The 18,400-nt window shown below is 45.0% G+C and overlaps 1 protein-coding gene across 2 annotated transcripts in view; it reads left to right on the forward strand.

Moving 5' to 3' along the window:
* The first annotated feature begins 1,410 nt into the window (after positions 1-1,410).
* VPS54 (VPS54 subunit of GARP complex) overlaps positions 1,411-18,400 on the forward strand; it is a 53,385-nt gene continuing 36,395 nt past the window's right edge. The window contains exons 1-5 of one of the 2 annotated variants that reach the window (XM_056856736.1): positions 1,411-1,526; positions 11,482-11,643; positions 13,047-13,288; positions 13,968-14,046; positions 16,348-16,382. In XM_056856736.1, the coding sequence (XP_056712714.1) occupies positions 11,508-11,643; positions 13,047-13,288; positions 13,968-14,046; positions 16,348-16,382 (492 nt within the window). In that variant the 5' untranslated portion in view covers positions 1,411-1,526; positions 11,482-11,507. Of the gene's footprint in view, positions 1,527-11,481; positions 11,644-13,046; positions 13,289-13,967; positions 14,047-16,347; positions 16,383-18,400 lie in introns of those variants that run through there. The other variant, XM_056856737.1, reaches the window with a different exon arrangement.

Genomic DNA, 18,400 nt, shown 5'->3' on the forward strand with positions numbered 1-18,400 from the left:
AACTAGCTGGGATACCCAGCCAACATGTCTTATAATGGTATTGCATTGAGAATTTTCTTTAGCTGCCAGAGTAATTTAAAAACCATTCCTAAAGGACTCTGCACTCTCCTCCCCCTTTTCATGTGACACACGAGTCCGTTTGTGGCAGTAGTATTCTATTTTCAGTTTCATCAGAAACGAAAATGTAATATTGAAACTGCAAGACGTGTGATGGTCTTGACGTGGAAACTTGCACCTGCTAGAAACGCTTGGATGTTTTTGCTCTGTGTATATCTTCCAAACTACTTGCAAATTAAAGTAAAATATTATGATTTCATTGATTTTAAGATACAGGATACCTTTAAGGTACACGGTACCCATATTTCAAATACAAGGTGAGAAATAATCCTAAAACATTCATACAGATATTAGTGATGCTTGCATGGTTATTCAGAAGTGAAGTGTTCCAGAATCTGGATAAAGTTTCATATTCTTATTGTCATTTATTTCTGTGATATTTTAAAGAAACCAAAAAGGGGGGAAGGAAACATAAAGAGTAGTTTTAATATATAATGTAGGGGTCCTTAAACCTTTTGAGCCTGTGGGCGCATTCAGAATTCTGACACAGCATGGTGGGTACAGCAACAAAATGACAGCCACAAAACAGCTGCTACAGGAGGCGAAGTCAGCCACAAAATGATTACCACAACTTAACTACAGTAACACGGTGTAGATCCTTATGCTGTGGCAGCAGCTGCTGTCAAAGCAACTTTTTAAAAGAGCCAATCAGAAGCCTTGCTGGGCAAAAGCCCTACCTGGACCCACCCACTTCCTAAAAAACACACGGCAAGCACCAGAAAAGGTGTCAGTGGGCGCCATGGGCACCCTGTTGGGGACCCCTGGTGTAATGTGTATTGAAGGATTTACACTTTGCCTTTTTGTGTGTGTGGGTGCTCTTCCATGATCAGGTATTATTGGCTTATTAAAATGCACTTGGCAGGGAGTTACTTCTAGCTTGCTGCCATCACACCAATACGAATTGAGGGACCCCCCCTATATTTTCAGTGGTCAGATTGCAGCATCTGTTTGAGAAGATAAATAAGAATGTGCGATAGGTTCAAAACAAAATCCCATATGAGATCTCTGGTAGCCTGGATTAATGTGAGATACACATATGTATAATACATTGCTGTGCGTAAACACATTGGAGTGAGCATCCTGTTTCCACTAAAGTTAAAAAAAAGCCCTGAATTGGGCCATGCTCACATTTATATATTATTACTCTTTAGTAAAGAAGGTGTGTGTATCAAATGACACGTCAGTGAAGCTGGTGAAGCTTAAAACAACTTTTAAAATCAAGAGATGAATGAGTTTATTGCATCTTTTGAGTATTTCTTTGCTTTAACGTGATTAATGTTTCTGTATTTTGTTCAGAGCTGAAGCACAGTCGTGCGTGTCACAATCTCAAGATTTTTTTTTAACCTAATGGAACTAGAAGAGATATGAGGTCTGCTTTGCTGGGACATTTTTGGAGTTCTGTCATTGAGGTATGCAAAATTAGCAGCTGCTTACTGCTGCACTATATAAAATGTAAACTGCATCTTGTTGCCACTAGTCAATACTTGTTAGATGCTGAAATTAACAGGAAATAGAAAAAGCAAAACATTAGCCTTGTTTTAAATAACCATATAGTGTAAACTTGCTTGTGTATACATAGATGAGCAGCTCTTGAAGAGTTCAGCTGTAACATATGAAGGAGTCAAGGTTAAATGCTGTAAACTGGAATGATTAATGTGTAATGAAAACTGTGGTTTGTTGTTATGGAAACAAGCTTAATTGATCCTTGGGGTTATGCGCTCCCTCTGGCTTCCGCTTCTCTTTGCACTTGACTCAGAAATTAGTAATTTCTGCTCTTGTAGAAAACCTTAGTGGTTATATATGGACAACAAGTTGTGGTTTGTTCTCTTGCCGCCAAACCATAATTGAATAATGTTGATGTAATTAATTCATGTGCATTGTTTCATGTGTCGGCCTCTATGCCCTGTTGTTGGCTTTAAAGAATAACTGGTTGGCCAGTGTGTGAGACAGGATGTTGGACAGATGGACCATTGGTCTGCTCCAGCAGGGCTCTTCTTATGTTCTTATGAAGGCCTCGGCCTCTATGCCCTGTTGTTGGACCTCCAGAGGAACTGGTTGGCCTCTGAGAGGATGCTGGACTAGATAGACCACTGGTCTGATTCAGCAGGGCTCTTCTTAGGTTCTTATGAAGGCCTCGGGCTCTATGCCCTGTTGTTGGCCCTCCAGAGGAACTGGTTGGCCAGTGTGTGAAACAGGATGCTGGACTAGATGGACCACTGGTCCGATCAAGCAGGGCTCTTCTTATATCCCTAGAGAGGGGTCATTTCTGGAAATCTTGAAGTGGTGGGTAAAACTGACATTTTTGGGTGGGAATTGAAATACATGGGATATTTTTCTAATGCTGCACTACTTTGACATGAAATATATTGAGATGATTTCTTTGTTTTCTAATGATGGAAGGATGGCAGGGTAATTTCCTTTTTCCATTGTCATACCACGTCTAGTGTGGTTCCTGGTGTAGGGGAGTACCCTGCACCCCAGAGCAGAGTTTCAGTGGATGCATCAAGATGCAGCAGGAGATGGGAAAGTTCTGGTCTGTGGTACTTTTGGATCCAGCCCATTGTGTATAACAGTATATAGAACTGTGGCCAGTTGAACAGTCATTACTTACATAGGGAAAGTTAACATAAGAACGTAAGAAAGGCCCTGCTGGATCAGACCAAGGCCCATCAAGTCCAGCAGCCTGTTCACACAGTGGCCAACCAGGTGCCTCTGGGAAGCCCCCAAACAAGACGACTGCAGCAGCATTGTCCTGCCTGTGTTCCACCGCACCTAAAATAATAGGCATGCTACTCTGATACTAGAGAGAATAGGTATGCATCATGACTAGTGTTCATTCTAACTAACAGCCATGAATACCCCTCTCCTCCATGAATATGTCCACTCCCCTCTTAAAGCCCTCCAAGCTGGCAGCCATCACCACATCCTGGGGCAGGGAGTTCCACAATTTAACTATGCGTTGTGTGAAAAAATACTTCCTTTTATCTGTTTTGAATCTCTCACCCTCCAGCTTTAGCAGATGACCCCGTGTTCTAGTATTATGGGAGAGGGAGAAACACTTCTCCCTGTCCACTCTCTCCAAACCATGCATAATTTTATAGACCTCTATCATGTCTCCCCTCAGCCGCCTTCTTTCCAAGCTAAACAGCCCTAAGCGTCTTAACCACTCCCCATAGGACAGTTGCTCTAGTCCCCTAATCATTTTGGTTGCTCTTTTCTGCACCTTCTCAGGCTCTGTAATATCCTTTTTTAGGTGTGGTGACCAGAACTGTACACAGTATTCCAAGTGTGGTCTCACCATACATTTGTACAAGGGCAGTATGATATCAGCAGTTTTATTCTCTATTCCTCATCTAATTATGGCCAGCATGGAATTTGCCTTTTTTACAGCAGCCGCACACTGGGTTGACATCTTCATTGAGCTATCCACTACCACCCCAAGATCCCTTTCTTGGTCTGTTGCTGCCAGCACAAATCCCATCAGTGTATATGTGAAGTTGGGATTTTTGTCCCAATATGCATCACTTTACACTTACTCACATTGAATCTCATTTGCCATTTTAATGCCCATTCTTCCAGTATGCAGAGATCCTTCTGGAGCTCTTCACAGTCCGATTTTGTTTTAACCACCCTAAATAATTTGGTGTCATCTGCAAACTTGGCTACTTTACTGTCTCAATCCATAAGAGGACTTGTCCTCTTACCCCGTGACTATGAAGTTTGCTTAGCAGTCTTTGGTGGGGAACTTTGTCAAAAGCTTTTTGGAAATCCAAATACACAATATCCACAGGCTCATTCCTGTCCACATGCTTATTGACGCTTTCAAAAAACTCTAATAGGTTAGTGAGACAGGACCTACCCTTACAGAAGCCATGTTGGGTTTTGCCCAGCAGACCTTGCCCTTCTATATGCTTGACAATTTTATTTGCTATAGATTCTTAAGTGTAAGAACGTGTTACTGGCAACCAAGATCAGGTGAATTCATGCCATCATATTCCGTATTACTCTGTATGGGTGTGAAAGCTGGGCAATGAAGAAAACTGATAGGAAGAAAGTAGATTACTACTTGAAATGTGGTGTTGGAGAAGAGTGTTACGGATACCCTGGACGGCAAAAAAAAACAAATCAGTGGGTTATAGATCAAATCAAGCCTGAACTGACCCTAGAAGCTAAAATGACTAAACTGAGGCTGTCGTACTTTGGTTACATTATGAGAAGACAAGAGTCCCTGGAAAAGACAATCACGCTAGGAAAAGTTGAAGGCAGCAGGAAAAGAGGAAGATCCACCTAGAGATGGATTGACTCTATAAAGCAGGAGTGTCAAACATAAGGCCCAGGGGCCAGATCCTGCCCCTTGAGAGTTCTTATCCTGCCGATGAGCCAGCCGAGGCAGCCACCACCACCCCACTCTCGATCTGGGCTGGCGAGGCATGGCCTGGCCCAAACAAGTGACATTTATGTCATATCCGGCCCTCGTTAACAATTGAGTTCAATACCCCTGCTATAAAGGAAGCCACGGCCCTCAATTTGCAAGATCTGAGCGAGGCTGTTAAGAATATGACGTTTTGGAGGACATTGGATCATAGGGTCGCTATGGTTTTCTCTATTGTCTTGGTCAAAGTCCTCTATTTCCCCAAAGAAATGCTCAAAAATACCTGCCTGAGTCCCAACAATTGGAATTTACTTTTCTCCGTGCCTGTTGAGTAGGGTCTGGCTTGGCTTCTTCGTCTCTCGGACCTGACTTGACGATGTTCAGTATAGATAATGTATAATTTACATAAGGGAATGTGCATCTCCAATATGCTTCAATCCATATTGGAGAGGGGTCGTGGCTCAGTGGTAGACCCTCTGCTTGGCATGCAAGCAGGTCCCAGGTTCAATCTCCAGCATCTCCAGTTAAAGGGACTAGGCAGGTAGTTGATGTGAAAGACCCCTGCCTGAGACCCTGGAGAGCCACTGCCGGTCTGAGTAGACAATAATGACTTTGATGGACCAAGGGTCTGATTCAGTATAAGGCAGCATCACGTGTTCATGTGTTCATACTCTGCCCTCCTCATTCAGTCCCCCCCCCAAAAAAAAATCCCGTTCGCCTGCTGTGGTAGCAAAAACATTATCATGTATTCACGGTTCCCGTACTTTCGGGTGCCTCTCAAATAATGAGGCTTTCAAAAAGCCGAACAAATCAAAACTTAGAACTGCTGACAACTCATGGAATATCCCTTACTTCCTCATACCACCCCTTAGTGGCTTTTATTTTTATCTTCCTCTCTCTCCCCCCCTCTCTCTCACACACACACACTCACACTCACACACACACACCCCTGTGTATTTCTTCAGTCTTGAAAATAGGTACTTGAGAGGCAGTTTTACTACTTCCTGCTCGAACGGCTTCTGAAGCTTTGCTCTTCCTTTTCCTGCTGCGGCGATCACTTTATTTCTCTTTCTAAGCTGAATAGAGCAGCTAGCTCTCTGTAGCTAAAATACAAATGGGGAGGGGTTGTGGCTCAGTGGTAGAGCATCTGCTTGGTATGCAGAAGGTCCCAAGTTCAATCCCCGGAATCTTCAGTTAAAGGGACTAGGTAAGTAGGTGATGTGAAAGACCTTCCTCTGCCTGAGACCCTGGAGAGTTGCTGCCAGTCTGAGAGCCAGGTTGGTGTAGTGGTTAAGAGCAGTGTTTTGGAGTAGTGGACTCTAATCTGGAGAACCGGGTGATTCCCCACACCTCCACATGAGCGGTGGAGGCTAATCTGGAGAACCGGGTTGGTTTCCTCACTCCTCCACATAAGGTCATCTGGGTGATCTTGGGCTAGTCACAGTTCTCTAAGAGCTCTCTCAGCCCCACCTACCTCACAGGGTGTCTGTTATGGGGAGGGGAAGGGAAGATGATTGTAAGCCGTTTTGATTCTTCCTTAAGTGGTAGAGAAAGTCAGCATATAAAAGCCAACTCTTCCTCTTCTTCCTCCTCCTCTTCTTCGTCTATTTTCACAGGCCCTGGAAGTTCAGTTTTCAGAGATCTTTCAGATGTTCAAAGCAACCAAAGCGTAAAGTTGGTCTTTGTCTTGTTTCTCTTAGGAGGAGTAATTTATGGCAAATAGCCAGAAGCAGTGATGTATTTTGGTTACATCATGAGACTACAAGAGTCACTGGAAAAGATAGTCATTCTAGGAAAAGTTGAGGGCAGCAGGAAAAGAGGAAGACCCAACAAGAGATGGAATGACTCAATAAAGGAAGCCACAGCCCTCAATTTGCAAGATCTGAGCAAGGCTGTCAAAGATAGGACACTTTTGAGGACTTCCATTCATAGGGTCGCCATGAGTCGGAAGCACCTTGACGGCACTTAACACACACAGTTATAACCTTAAGGAAAATTGAGAATAGATAAAATGCAAACGGTTGATAGGAAATAACAATAAAAGTTGATAAAGCAAAACAAAGATAAAATTTCTTCACCCAAAACAACACGACAGCTGCACAACTGAAGCTACAGCGAGTTGTGCCTTGGGCCTACAGTGAAACTATGCAGGTGATGTGCAGGTGTGCGTTGGCAAGAAGGAAAATAATGTTCTCCGCCACTGAAATATTAAGGCTAAGATAGCCATGATGCATAGCTAATCTCTCCAGGATCGGAGGAGCATGCCCATTATATCAGGTGCTGTGAAACACAGGCAGGATGGTGCTGCTACAGTTGTCTTGTTTGTGGGCTTCCTAGAGGCACCTGGTTGGCCGCTGTGTGAACAGACTGCTGGACTTGATGGGCCTTGGTCTGATCCAGCAGGGCTTTCCTTATGTTTTTTTGGAGGATGGGGCAATCTATGGGTACTAGTCGTTTTTTTTCTCCCACTCCCATAATACTAAAACGCAGGGTCATCTGCTGAAGCTGGAGGGTGAGAGATTCAAAACAGATAAAAGGAAGTATTTTTTCACACAACGCACAGTTAAATTGTGAAACTCCCTGCCCCAAAATGTGGTGATGGCTGCCAACTTGGAAGGCTTTAAGAGGGGAGTGGACATGTTCATGGAGGAAAGGGGTATTCATGGCTACTAGTTAAAATGGATAGGAGTCATGATGCATGCCTATTATCTCCAGGATCAGAGGAGCATGCCTATTATATGAGATGCTGTGGAACACAGGCAGGACAATGCTGCTGCAGTCTTGTTTGTGGGCTTCCCAGAGGCACCTGGTTGGCCACTGTGTGAACAGGCTGCTGTACTTGATGGGCCTTGGTCTGATCCAGCAGGGCTCTTCTTATGTTGTTCAGGTCTCTAACTTAGAACGTTTGCCTACAGTGGTACAGGAAAGGATGAGATATGACAGGATTGGACCCGTTGTTGCTTGGTTTGTGGAAGTCGAAAGTCATTTAGGGGGCACATTTTGCTACTTTCTCCTTTGAACGTTATTCGTATTTATCTGAGGTAAGCAAGCATAGTAGGTCACCCCCCCACTCACCCCCATCTGAATAGACTTGTGCATTTATAAATGCAGTGGCTCATCGAGGTTAATTATCCATAAGACACTAAATTATGACTATGCTGAAAGAGCTGCTCGCTATGAATAATTTAGTACAGCATCACTTTACAGTTCATTTGGGAGGCCGCTGCCTGGGCCTCTCTTTGGAGGCGGCTTGAAGTCGGCACAGTGCTTTGCGAGACCGGCATTGTTCTGTCATGTCTCTGTTTCCTGACTGAAAGAAGGACCCACAGATATCCCAGCATGCCCTACCCAGCATGATGTAGTGGTTAAGAGTGGTGGTTTGGAGCGGTGAAGTCTAATCTGGAGAGCCAGGTTTGATTTCCCACTCCTCCACATGAGTGGGAAGGCTTATCTGGTGAACCGGGTTGGTTTCCCCACTCCTCCACACAAAGCCTGCTGGGTGACTTTGGGCCAGTCACACTCTCTCAGCCCCACCCACCTCACAGGTGTCTGTTGTGAAGAGGGGTAGGGAAGGTGATTGTAAGCCGGTTTGATTCTCCCTTAAGTGGTAGAGAAAGTCGGCATATAAAAACCAGCTCTTCTTCTTCTGGGCATGGAGTAGGGGTCGCTGGGGGTGTGTGGGGGAGGTAGTTGTGAATTTCCTGCATTGTGCAGGGGTTGAACTAGATGACCCTGGTGGTCCCTTCCAACTCTATGATTCTTCTTCTACCCTGCAGCTCGTAAGAAAAGCAGTACCTACAAAGTGGGGAGAGGGTTGAAGGAGGTGGGAACAGCCCAAATAGGCCAGTTTGGCCAAGGTCATCAGGGCTTGAGAACTAAGCAGGCTGGGCCATGGTCAGTACTTGGAAGGGAGACCACCAAGGAAGCCCAGGGGTTGCGATGCAGAGGCAGGCAATGGCAAACCACCTGCATTAATCTTTTGCCTTGGAAATCCCATGAATCGGTTGCAACTTGATTGCGCACAATTATTAGTCCTGACCTGGGCGGCCCAGGCTAGCCCGATCTCGTCAGCTCTTGGAAGCTAAGCAGGGTCGGCCCTGGTTAGTACTTGGAGGGGAGACCACCAGGGAAGCCCAGGGTTGCGATGCAGAGGCAGGCAATTGGCAAACCACCTCTGTTAGTCTCACTGTGGTTAGGGTCACCAGGGTCAGGTTGGGACTCAACAGCACATTCCTCTTCTGTCTGTCCTGTCTCGCTCCCTAACATGCAGTTTTTATCCACTCACTGGTAAGTTGCTGAGAAGTCAGTCCCCAGGGATTTCTGCTTGATTAATCGAAATTTGGAAAGTGCTACTGCAAGACAGAACTTGCCTTGTATGTAGTAGTGCAAAGTGGGTGAATATTGTAATAAAAAGAGTCAAGGTGTGGCACGCAGTTGACACCTTTGATTTGATTTCTGCAGTTCCATGGGTAAGTTTTAGGTTTTCAAAAATAAAGGGTTGTTGCTCAGTGGTAGAGCATCTGCTTGGCATGCAGAAGGTCCCAGGTTCAATCCCTGGCATCTCCAGTTGAAGGGACCAGGCATGTAGGTGACTTGAAAGATCTCTACCTAAGACCCTGGAGAGCCGCTGCCAGTCTGAGTAGACAATACTGACTCTGGTGGACCAAGGGTCTGATTCAGTATAAGGCAGCTTCATGTGTTCAAAAGAGGAAGACCCAACAGGAGAGAGATTGGCTCTATAAAGAAAACCACAGCCCTCAGTTTGCAAGACCCAAGCAAGGCTGTGAACAATAGGATGTTTTGAAGGACACTGATTCAGAAGGTCACCAGGAGTCAGAAGCGACTTGACGGGACTTCACACACACACAAATGGGCAGCAGATATTAACAATTCCTTGAACAGCCAATAACAGAATTCATGATGCTAGCTATTGTGTGTTCTCCTGCAGTCACCCAAATAAATGTGCTTACAGAAAGTCATCTGTTAACTTTCACAACGTATATATGAATGAACTTTTTATCTTCCATGTCATTCAGTTGCTGATTTAAGAGTAGCAGTTCTCTTACAAAGGGATTTCAAAGGGAGATTAGAGAGAGAGGCTGCTGAATTACAACTAATACTGAAGCTCAAGACAATGCATTCTCCTGGATTGAATAGGGACCTGGGATTGCTGCCTCATTACAAATGCTGATTTCTCCACGCCTGCTACCCTCTACATATCACACCTGATACAATCTCGCCTGCTAATATAATTTACGTGATATTGACATTTGCATTCTATTGCCATTGGGTGTCTGAATTCACTCTTCTCTACTTAAGGATAGATGGACTGACATTCTAGCTGTATCTAAAGAAGTGAGCTGTGACTCACAAAAACTCATTCCCTGCCAGAAATGTAAGGTGCTACTGGACTCTTGCTCTTTGCTACTAACATATGTATGAAGAGAGTCCTTTGACACAGCTTAGGGAAAAAGATTTTTTAACATTCACTCAAACTGCAGTTCTACTTTTCCCAGAGATGATAGTATGTCTCGAAATGCCCACCGTTAAATTGTGGAACTCCCTGCCCCAGGATGTGGTGATGGCTGTCAACCTGGAAGGCTTTAAGAGGGGAATGGACTTGTTTGTAGAGGAGAGGGCAATTCATGGCTACTAGGCAAAATGGATACTAGTCATGATGCATCCCTATTCTCTCTAGTATCAGAGGAGCATGCCCATTATATTAGGTGTGGTGGAACACAGGCAGGACAATACTGCTGCAGTTGTCTTGTTTGTGGGCTTCCTAGAGGCACCTGGTTGGCCACTGTTTGAACAGACTGCTGGACTTGATGGGCCTTGGTCTTGATCGAGCATGACCTTTCTTATGTTCTTATGAGCAAGAGCATTGCCAGAAACTAACTTAAAAAGCCCCATTCATTTAATTCATCCACGTAAATATCAACGAATACAGCTTTCCACCCAGACACCTGAGCCAAAATAGGTGGGCTACATTTCCCCAGGTGCACCAAGGCGGCATGACAGGAGTTGAGAGCCAGGGAAGGGTGGCAGGGTGAAACCAGAGTCTCTTCCCACCTCCCCAGCCAGACAACTTCCTTCCTCACTGGCTGTGGCAAGCCCAACAACAAACAAAAACAAACAGGGCCGCTAAGCAATTCTTCCAGACTGCCTCTGTAAGAACCTCTCAGTCCCAAAGTCTGTCTCCCTCCCTCCTCCCCACGACAAGCACGCCCTCTTGGTCCTCTGTTTCCAGCACCCCCTTTCCCTTCTCTGACTGTTTCTGTGCAGCAAGTATTCCAGTTCCTGAGCCTTTCTTCTTTCTCATATCCTTTGCTTCTGCTTGCTTCATCCCCTTCAGCACCTCAAGTAAGGTTGCCAACCTCCTGGAGATCTGCTATTACAACTCAGGCAGGGGTCTTTCACATCACCTACCTGCCTAGTCCCTTTAACTGGAGATGCCGGTGATTGAACCTGGGACCTCTCCATGCCAAGCAGATGCTCTACCACTGAGCAACAGCGCCTCCCCTTGCCTTCAATTTTTCCTAGCACTATTGTCTTTTCCATTGGGTTTTCTCATAATGTGACCAAAGTGCAGTAGCCTCAGTTTAGTCATTTTAGCTTCTCGGGACTGTTCAGGTTTGCCCATTTAATTATTAAATCCAGTAAGCCCCCCCCCTTGCATTCTTTGATAGTGGGCATATTTGGGAAGAGTGGTTGTAAATGTTTACGAATATGTGAGAACGATTTTGGCTCAAATCGCTTGGTTGGAATGACCTTTGTTTAACTACAGCGAGGCACTTGGAGCTTTGGACTCTGTGTATGTGGAAGCAGAAGAGAGAGATAAGACCATTTATAATTCCTCGAAAATGTCATTGCTTCCTTACACTGTCGCTACGAGATTGTTTGCTTCCAGTTTGTCTTCTGTTAGCGTAACTGAGTTCTCAGATCACTTTCAAGCATGTAAACTGACCTTCAATTTTTTTTAATAAACCCAGTATTTCTACGGTGGCGTCTTTATGCAATGGCCTCGAGCCACAGGTCTTCACCAGTGCCTCCGTCGAAGAGCAGCGATGCTTTCTTTAAGAAGGAAGTGGATTCCGCCAAGCGCTTTCGACCAGTCCAGTCACTGCCTGACGTCTGTCCGAAGGAACCCACGGGTAATACCTGCAATCAAACTTGCATAGAATCTGTCTTCTGAATGCCGGCCGTGCAGTTTCTTGTTTTAGTGGGTAGGATAGCCTCTGGCCTTTATTGCTGCCCAATTGGCTGCCATAAGAGGCGGAGCCAATCACAAAATGTCAGGGAGGGAGGTCATGCTTACCTCTAATAGTAACTCTTCAATATTTCAGGCGGAAGCTCTATTTAACAGGATGCCTTCTAGAATGAATATATTGTTTTAAAATACTTTTTGGCATACATAAGAACATAAGAAAGGCCCTGCTGGATCAGACCAAGGCCCATCAAGTCCAGCAGTCTGTTCACACAGTGGCCAACTACGTGCCTCTAGGAAGTCCACAAACAAGACGACTGCAATAACACCATCCTACCTGTGTTCCACCGCACCCAAAATAATAGGCATGCTCCTACACACGGCTTACCTTCAGTATCCAGGTCAGGGCAACGTATTTCTAAGTGTCCAGGTCAGGGCTGGCTAAAAGTAACATTTTTGAGACATCAACATGGGGATTAATAGGTGTCGTTGAGGTGTCGGACCAGGATCTGGGAGACTCAGGTTTGAATCCGTACTGGAAGATTGCTGGGTGGCCTTGGGCCAGTCACACACTCTCAGCCTAACCTACTTCACAGAGTTGTTGTGAGGATAAAACAACCTTTGCAGTAGGACTGGAAAGTTCAGAAATCAACATATACATGTCAGGCACCCTTGTCTTCTGAAATGATCCACTGCATGGAGATAGTATCCATTGCCTCACTCCCCTGTTGCACGCTGTGTATTCTGCTTTTCACTGGACACCAAAAGAAATCTAGGTATCCATGGAGAGCACAAAAATCTATTTATTTATTTATTTATTTGACTTTTGTGCTGCCCTTACCTGACCAGGTCAGGCTCAGAGCGGCTCACGCACAGTTTCAGCACAATTTAAAACCATCCACAATTGACAATTAAAACTATAACATGACTTAAAAATCCAGGGCTCCCTTAAACCGTAACAATAACAGTATAGCAATAGTGGGGGAAACCATGCAAAGGGGAATATAAGGAAATAAAGCATATTCCAACAAAAATAATAAATGAGATAAAATCCAACAATTAATAAAGGGAAGGGAAGCCAGCACGATGGGAATGGTCACTGCCCTCAACCATAGGCCTGGCGGAATTGCTTCAGGCTCTCCAGGGCCCGGATCTCACTTGACAGGGCGTTCCACCAGGCCGGGGCCAGAGTCAAAAAGGCTATGGTTCAGGACAACTGTATGCTTTTCAGGCCAGGGATCGCCAGTAAGTTGTCCCCAGCTGAGCGAAGTGCTCTTTGGGGGTGGGTGGGTGGGTGTATCAGGAGATGATCTGTGTTGACGGGGTTGTTTTTTGTTTTGCATTGTGCAGGGGATCCTAACAGTCTGTGCGACAGCCCGTCTTTAGTTGCGGATCAACACCGATGGACGATTTATCATTCCAAAGTCAATCTCCCAGCGGCACTCAATGATCCCCGGTTAGCAAAAAGGGAATCTGATTTCTTCACAAAGACGTGGGGACTGGACTTTGTGGACACTGAAGTTGTGCCTTCGCTCTACCTCCCGCAGATCAACAAGGATCATTTCGCAGCATACCAACTGGACATTGTTCAGGTAAATAAGAGGAAAAAAGCCCTGTACATTTTCTAGACTTGTCTGTGTCTCATTACTAGGGTTGTCATTCTCCAGGTGGGGCCTGGAGATATCCCGGTATTACAGTTGATTGCTAGACTATAGAGATCAGTTCCCCTGGAGAAAATGGCTGCTTTGAAGGGAGGGCTATGTGGCATTGTACTCTTGACGAGTTGTCTCCCCTTCCCAAACCCCACCCTCCCCAGGCTCCACCCTCAAAATCTCCTTGTGTGTGTTCATGTCCGCTGTGACTTGCCGGCTGAATAAATAAATACATTTGGATCTCTATATGCCTACTATATTTATTTATTTAGGTTTTTTTTTAGACCGCCCTTGTCAGGCTCAGAGCAGGCTACAACCATTTAAAACAATTTAAAATCAGTCCGTAAATTACAGCTAAACTATAAAGACCTTTGTCTGTGACATTTACTCCGTAATTTGGGCTGCGTTTCCAGTTAATCAGTTTCAAAATAGCCTACCATTATTATTTCAAAAAACATTTTTGTCCTGCAGTCTCTCCACCATACCTTCCAAAACACGAAAGCAGAAAAATAAATACAACACATCGTCTTGCATAAGGGATTGGATACTGTATTGTAAAAACAAGTTCACGTTTCAAACCCAGAAATCTTTTATTTTATCACCTGCTTGTCTTTTGCAGAGAGAGAAGATTCATGAGAAGTGCAAGACTGTTTGTCCTCCTAAAGACACCTTTGATAGGACACTGTTACATACTCAAGGTAGGATTGTCATTCTCATCGGGGCATGTAAACGTATGGGAATAATGAGGTGCGTCGCAGGTGGCTTCGTTGCTGTGAGCACTGAAAATGCAGACATCGTCCAAATCGTCAGACCGGTTTTTCTCTGAACTTTGTAGGGATCCTTTGGAGCCACCACATACAGGCAGTTCAGAGGCCACAATGCCTGTGAACTCTGCTGCTTTGTTCTCTTTTTTAAAAAAATGCCTTTAATTTGGGGAGGGGGAGCTAGTGTTCTTACCATGATTCCCCCCTGTGCGTACTGAGGGAGAGAGAGCTTACTTGTTTGCTGGACTGTTTATTTGGAGCTTTACTTTTGTTCCTTCTTAGTCCCTTAACTTATTTTACCTCAGTAGAAATGAGACACCAGAGGCTTTTCCATGTTAACAACCAAGTAACAGAGATTTATTAAACACCGTACATGGGATAGATTTTGAGGGGAAACTGTATGTAGGAAAAGCATGGACCCAGAGCTGTTTTATAAGTTTCACTTCAGAGAAGGCATAGATCCTAGATGGCTTAGCTGGTACAGAATTACAGTTCTTAAGTTCAATTCAGGTTCAGTTCAGGTCCCAGGTTCAATCCCCCGCATCTCCAATTAAAGAGACCAGGCAAGTAGGTGATGTGAAAGACCCTCTGCCTGAGACCCTGGAGAGCCGCTGCCGGCCTGAGTAGACGATACTGACTTTGTTGGACCCAGGGTCTGATTCAGTATAGGCAGCCTCATGTGTTCAGTTCCCAGAACTTCCTTTAGATGTTTCTGTCCAGACTCTGCAGCCTAGCAAACAGGGAAGTTGGAGACCATACAATCTCTCTTCCCCAGAGAAACACAGAAGTATGGAGATTTCTCCTCTCTTCCAGTTCTCACTAGAGATATACCCCACTTCTGTGGCAGGAAACCCTGAACAACACCCTTCATTTGGAATATCTTCCAGGAGCCTATTCCCTTCCAGTGACCTGAGAAAGGGCCCTTTTCCTCCCAGTCTCTGCCTGTCACTCCACAGGATTTGTTTCACAACCAGCTTAGGCAAATCTGAACCCTCAAGTTCCCAGGGTCAAACACAGCTACTGAACAGGCAGGTTACCAAAATCAGCATCCAATTCCTTTCTTCAGAACAGAGTGAGTCCCTTAGCTCCGCCCACGCCCTTTCTCTGAGCTTCTCTCAAAGATTAAGTCTTTGTTCGTCACAGTTCTGTTCTGAATTTTTCTTTTTCCCTTCCACCCATTATTTGGTCATCACTTGCAGAAATGGATGAAGCCGAGACCGTTGGTCAAATTATATGGTACATTTATCTTCTGTGTTCATTTCCCCCCCATTTTCCTATTAATGGGGCTGCTTTTTCACCGTAGGATAGGGTGAGAGAGGGTAGCTTTAACGCTTCCCTCCCCTGCCATTTTTCTGCTGAAAAACATTGTACATGACCAGATCTTTGCTCCTACTGGTGAAAACTTTACAGTATATGTATTCCCCCCCTCCCTGCAGGGGTATAAACAGCTTGTAGGGCTCCCCCCCCCCGGGGAATATGGCCATGCACCATTCTCCTTGAAGACATATGCATAGTAGTTGCATTTGGAGATGAAAAAAGCAACGAGGAAATGAGCACATAATGTGCTGTTTGACCCTGAGAAATGAGGAATCATCTCTTATTACTTTCGGTACTTGTAATCATTAATGCTAGAGATATTATAGAGGTACCTAATGTGTTTTGTTGTTGTTGCCTATTATCCATTTCAGAAGGGATTTCAAAGCTGTTGTAATGCTACAGCACTAAAAAGGAAAAAAAAACTTTACTCTTAGCCTGCTGGCGGAATCCAGCATGCAACTTTCCAAATACTGTTACATGCCAGAAAATGCCTTCCTAAAGTACCATTGGGATATTATTTACTCTGGGGAGATTTGTACCATCCAAATCCCTTCCTTTCCTTTCCTTTTTCCTTTCCTTTCCTCCTCCCTTCCTCCCTTCCTTTTTTTCCAGCATTGCCTGGGTGAAAATTTCTGCTCTTCTTTCTCCCCACCTGCTCCTTCCCAGTTTCTTCGGTTTACCAGTGAGAACAGTTGCTATAAATCAAAATGCTTTCTTTTCTTTAAAACAGCTGAGGTCATATTCTTCTCTGCAATTTTAGAGCTCCTGTTTTGGTTCCCAATTGCATATGTTGCACGGAGATTGGCAAGGCCTTCTGTTACTTAGTAAATGTTGAAATCTGGGGCGTGAACGACATGGTAAAAGTATGCAATACAGTGTCATGTTTGCAATGATGTGTTATTTTTATTTCATTTTTAGATAAATCCAGGACAGAACTGGAGCAAGTACCTAAGGTATGATTGCACTGTATCCTAGGCAGCAATAAGGCACAGTTCATATTTCTTACCTATAGGATACAGTAATGGGTTAGATCCAGCGATTCTTCAGTAGAAGGTGCTGATGTTTGGGGAACCATCTGGTGTTCCTCTTACCCCAGCAGTCCTTCCTGCCTCAAGGAAAGTTGATTCCTGCAGACATGGGACACACCTGGGGTCGCTGACAAAAGGCAGGACGATTTTGCCCCGTTTCCCACAACACCCTGACCTGTACGCTGTTGGTCCACTTGGATCCCACAACTTTTCCCAAGATTGGAAAGGACTGATAGGGGAGAAGGGTCACAGAAAAGATCTGCAGTCCTTGCTCCCGTGGATTATTGCTGGATCCAACCCAACGCATCTGTAGAGGGAAGTATCTTAAGAGAGATCCTTACCCTGCTGTGATAAATAACAGTGGATTGCATGTCAGGCAAATGCAACAGATTTGTGGAAGCAAAAGCTGAGCACCTTCTCCTTCCTCTGGCAACTCTCGGTGTCCTCTGAGAACCACCTGATCAGAAATGGGGGTAGGGGGAACCTTCTGAAGCAATGTCCTCTGCAGCAGTGGGGGAGGGCTGTGGCGAGAAGCAGGAATTGGCTGAAATCACATCGCTCTTCCTCTCCCCCACTCTTGCACAAGCATTTACTCCGTGAAAGCAGCTCCCGATATCCATGTGGCATATTGTTCTGGAAGATCTCCTGACCCTCGGCAATGGCTCTGGGGAAGGGGCCGGTCCTAAAAATAGCCCCTGTGAAGGTTCTCTTTTCATGGAAGCTTGGGTGGAGTCTGTAAAATACAGAATGTGTATTTCTTCTTAAGCCAGCGTGGTGTGGTGGTTGAGAATGGCAGACTCTAATCTGGAGACCTGGGTTTGATTCCCCGCTTCTCCCCATGAAGGCTGCTGGGTGACCTTGGACCAGTCACAGTTCTCTCCAAACTCAGCCCCACCTACCTCACAAGGTGTCTGTTGTGGGGAGAGGAAGGGAAGGCAATTGTAAGCCGCTTTGGGACTCCTTAAAAGGTAGAGAAAAGCAGGGTATAAAAACCAATTCTTCCTCCTCCTTCTTCTCCTTCTTCTTTTTCCTCCTTCCTTCTTCCTCCTCCTTCCTTCATCCTCCTTCTTCTCTTTCTTCCTTCTTCCTTCTTCTTCCTTCTCCTTCCTTCTTCTCCTTCTTCCTTCTCCTCAACAAAATGTATAATGGTGGATCTTGCTAAGCCTTTTCCATGTTGCAAAGCCGTTGGTCATATTCAGCCTTCCATTCTTTCTGTCTCTCAGCCAGGTCAATCATTTGCAAAGGGCCCACACTGCTGTCCCCTGATCAGTTCTTTAAATTCCTGCAGGGGACAGACACGGTGAGCATTCTTGGAAAATGGGCCTGGGAATGAGGCACTTTGTTGCCTGCTCAGCAGTTCAAACTGCTGCCGTGCACCTGCGTGGGTAGCCTAAACAATTGTTGACCTCAGTAGTTACTGAGCCTGGGAACAGAACCAAGCACTTGGAAAAGCCATTTTGGTCAGATATTGAGACTTTATTTACGGAATAATCCGAGGCCAAAACTGTATCAGACTAACAGCCTATGTTTCCTATCTTTCTTTCTGGGTTTTGATGATAAAATACAATTCTTATTGTTTGCAGTCCTAAGTTAACTACACGTCTACATCAGATGCTCTTAGAATCATAGAATCACAGAGGTGGAAGGTATCACCAGGGTCATCTAGTCCAACCCCCTGCATAATGCAGGAAATTCACAACTACCTCCCCCCACCACCACAACCCCAGTGACCCCTGCTCCATGCCCAGAAGTTGGGGGAAAAACCCTCCAGTATCCCTGGCCAATATGGCCTGGAGGAAAATTGCTTCCTGACCCCGAAGTAGCTATCAGCATTTCCTTGGGCATGTCATATTCCTCGTCATATTTCATTTTGCTTTTAATCTTTGGTGTCCTGGGAATAATTGATGCATGTTTCACATACACACACTCTTCCTCCTACTGGA

This window comes from Euleptes europaea, chromosome 10 (assembly GCF_029931775.1).
Source record: "Euleptes europaea isolate rEulEur1 chromosome 10, rEulEur1.hap1, whole genome shotgun sequence".
Classification (NCBI taxonomy): Eukaryota; Metazoa; Chordata; class Lepidosauria; order Squamata; family Sphaerodactylidae; genus Euleptes; species Euleptes europaea.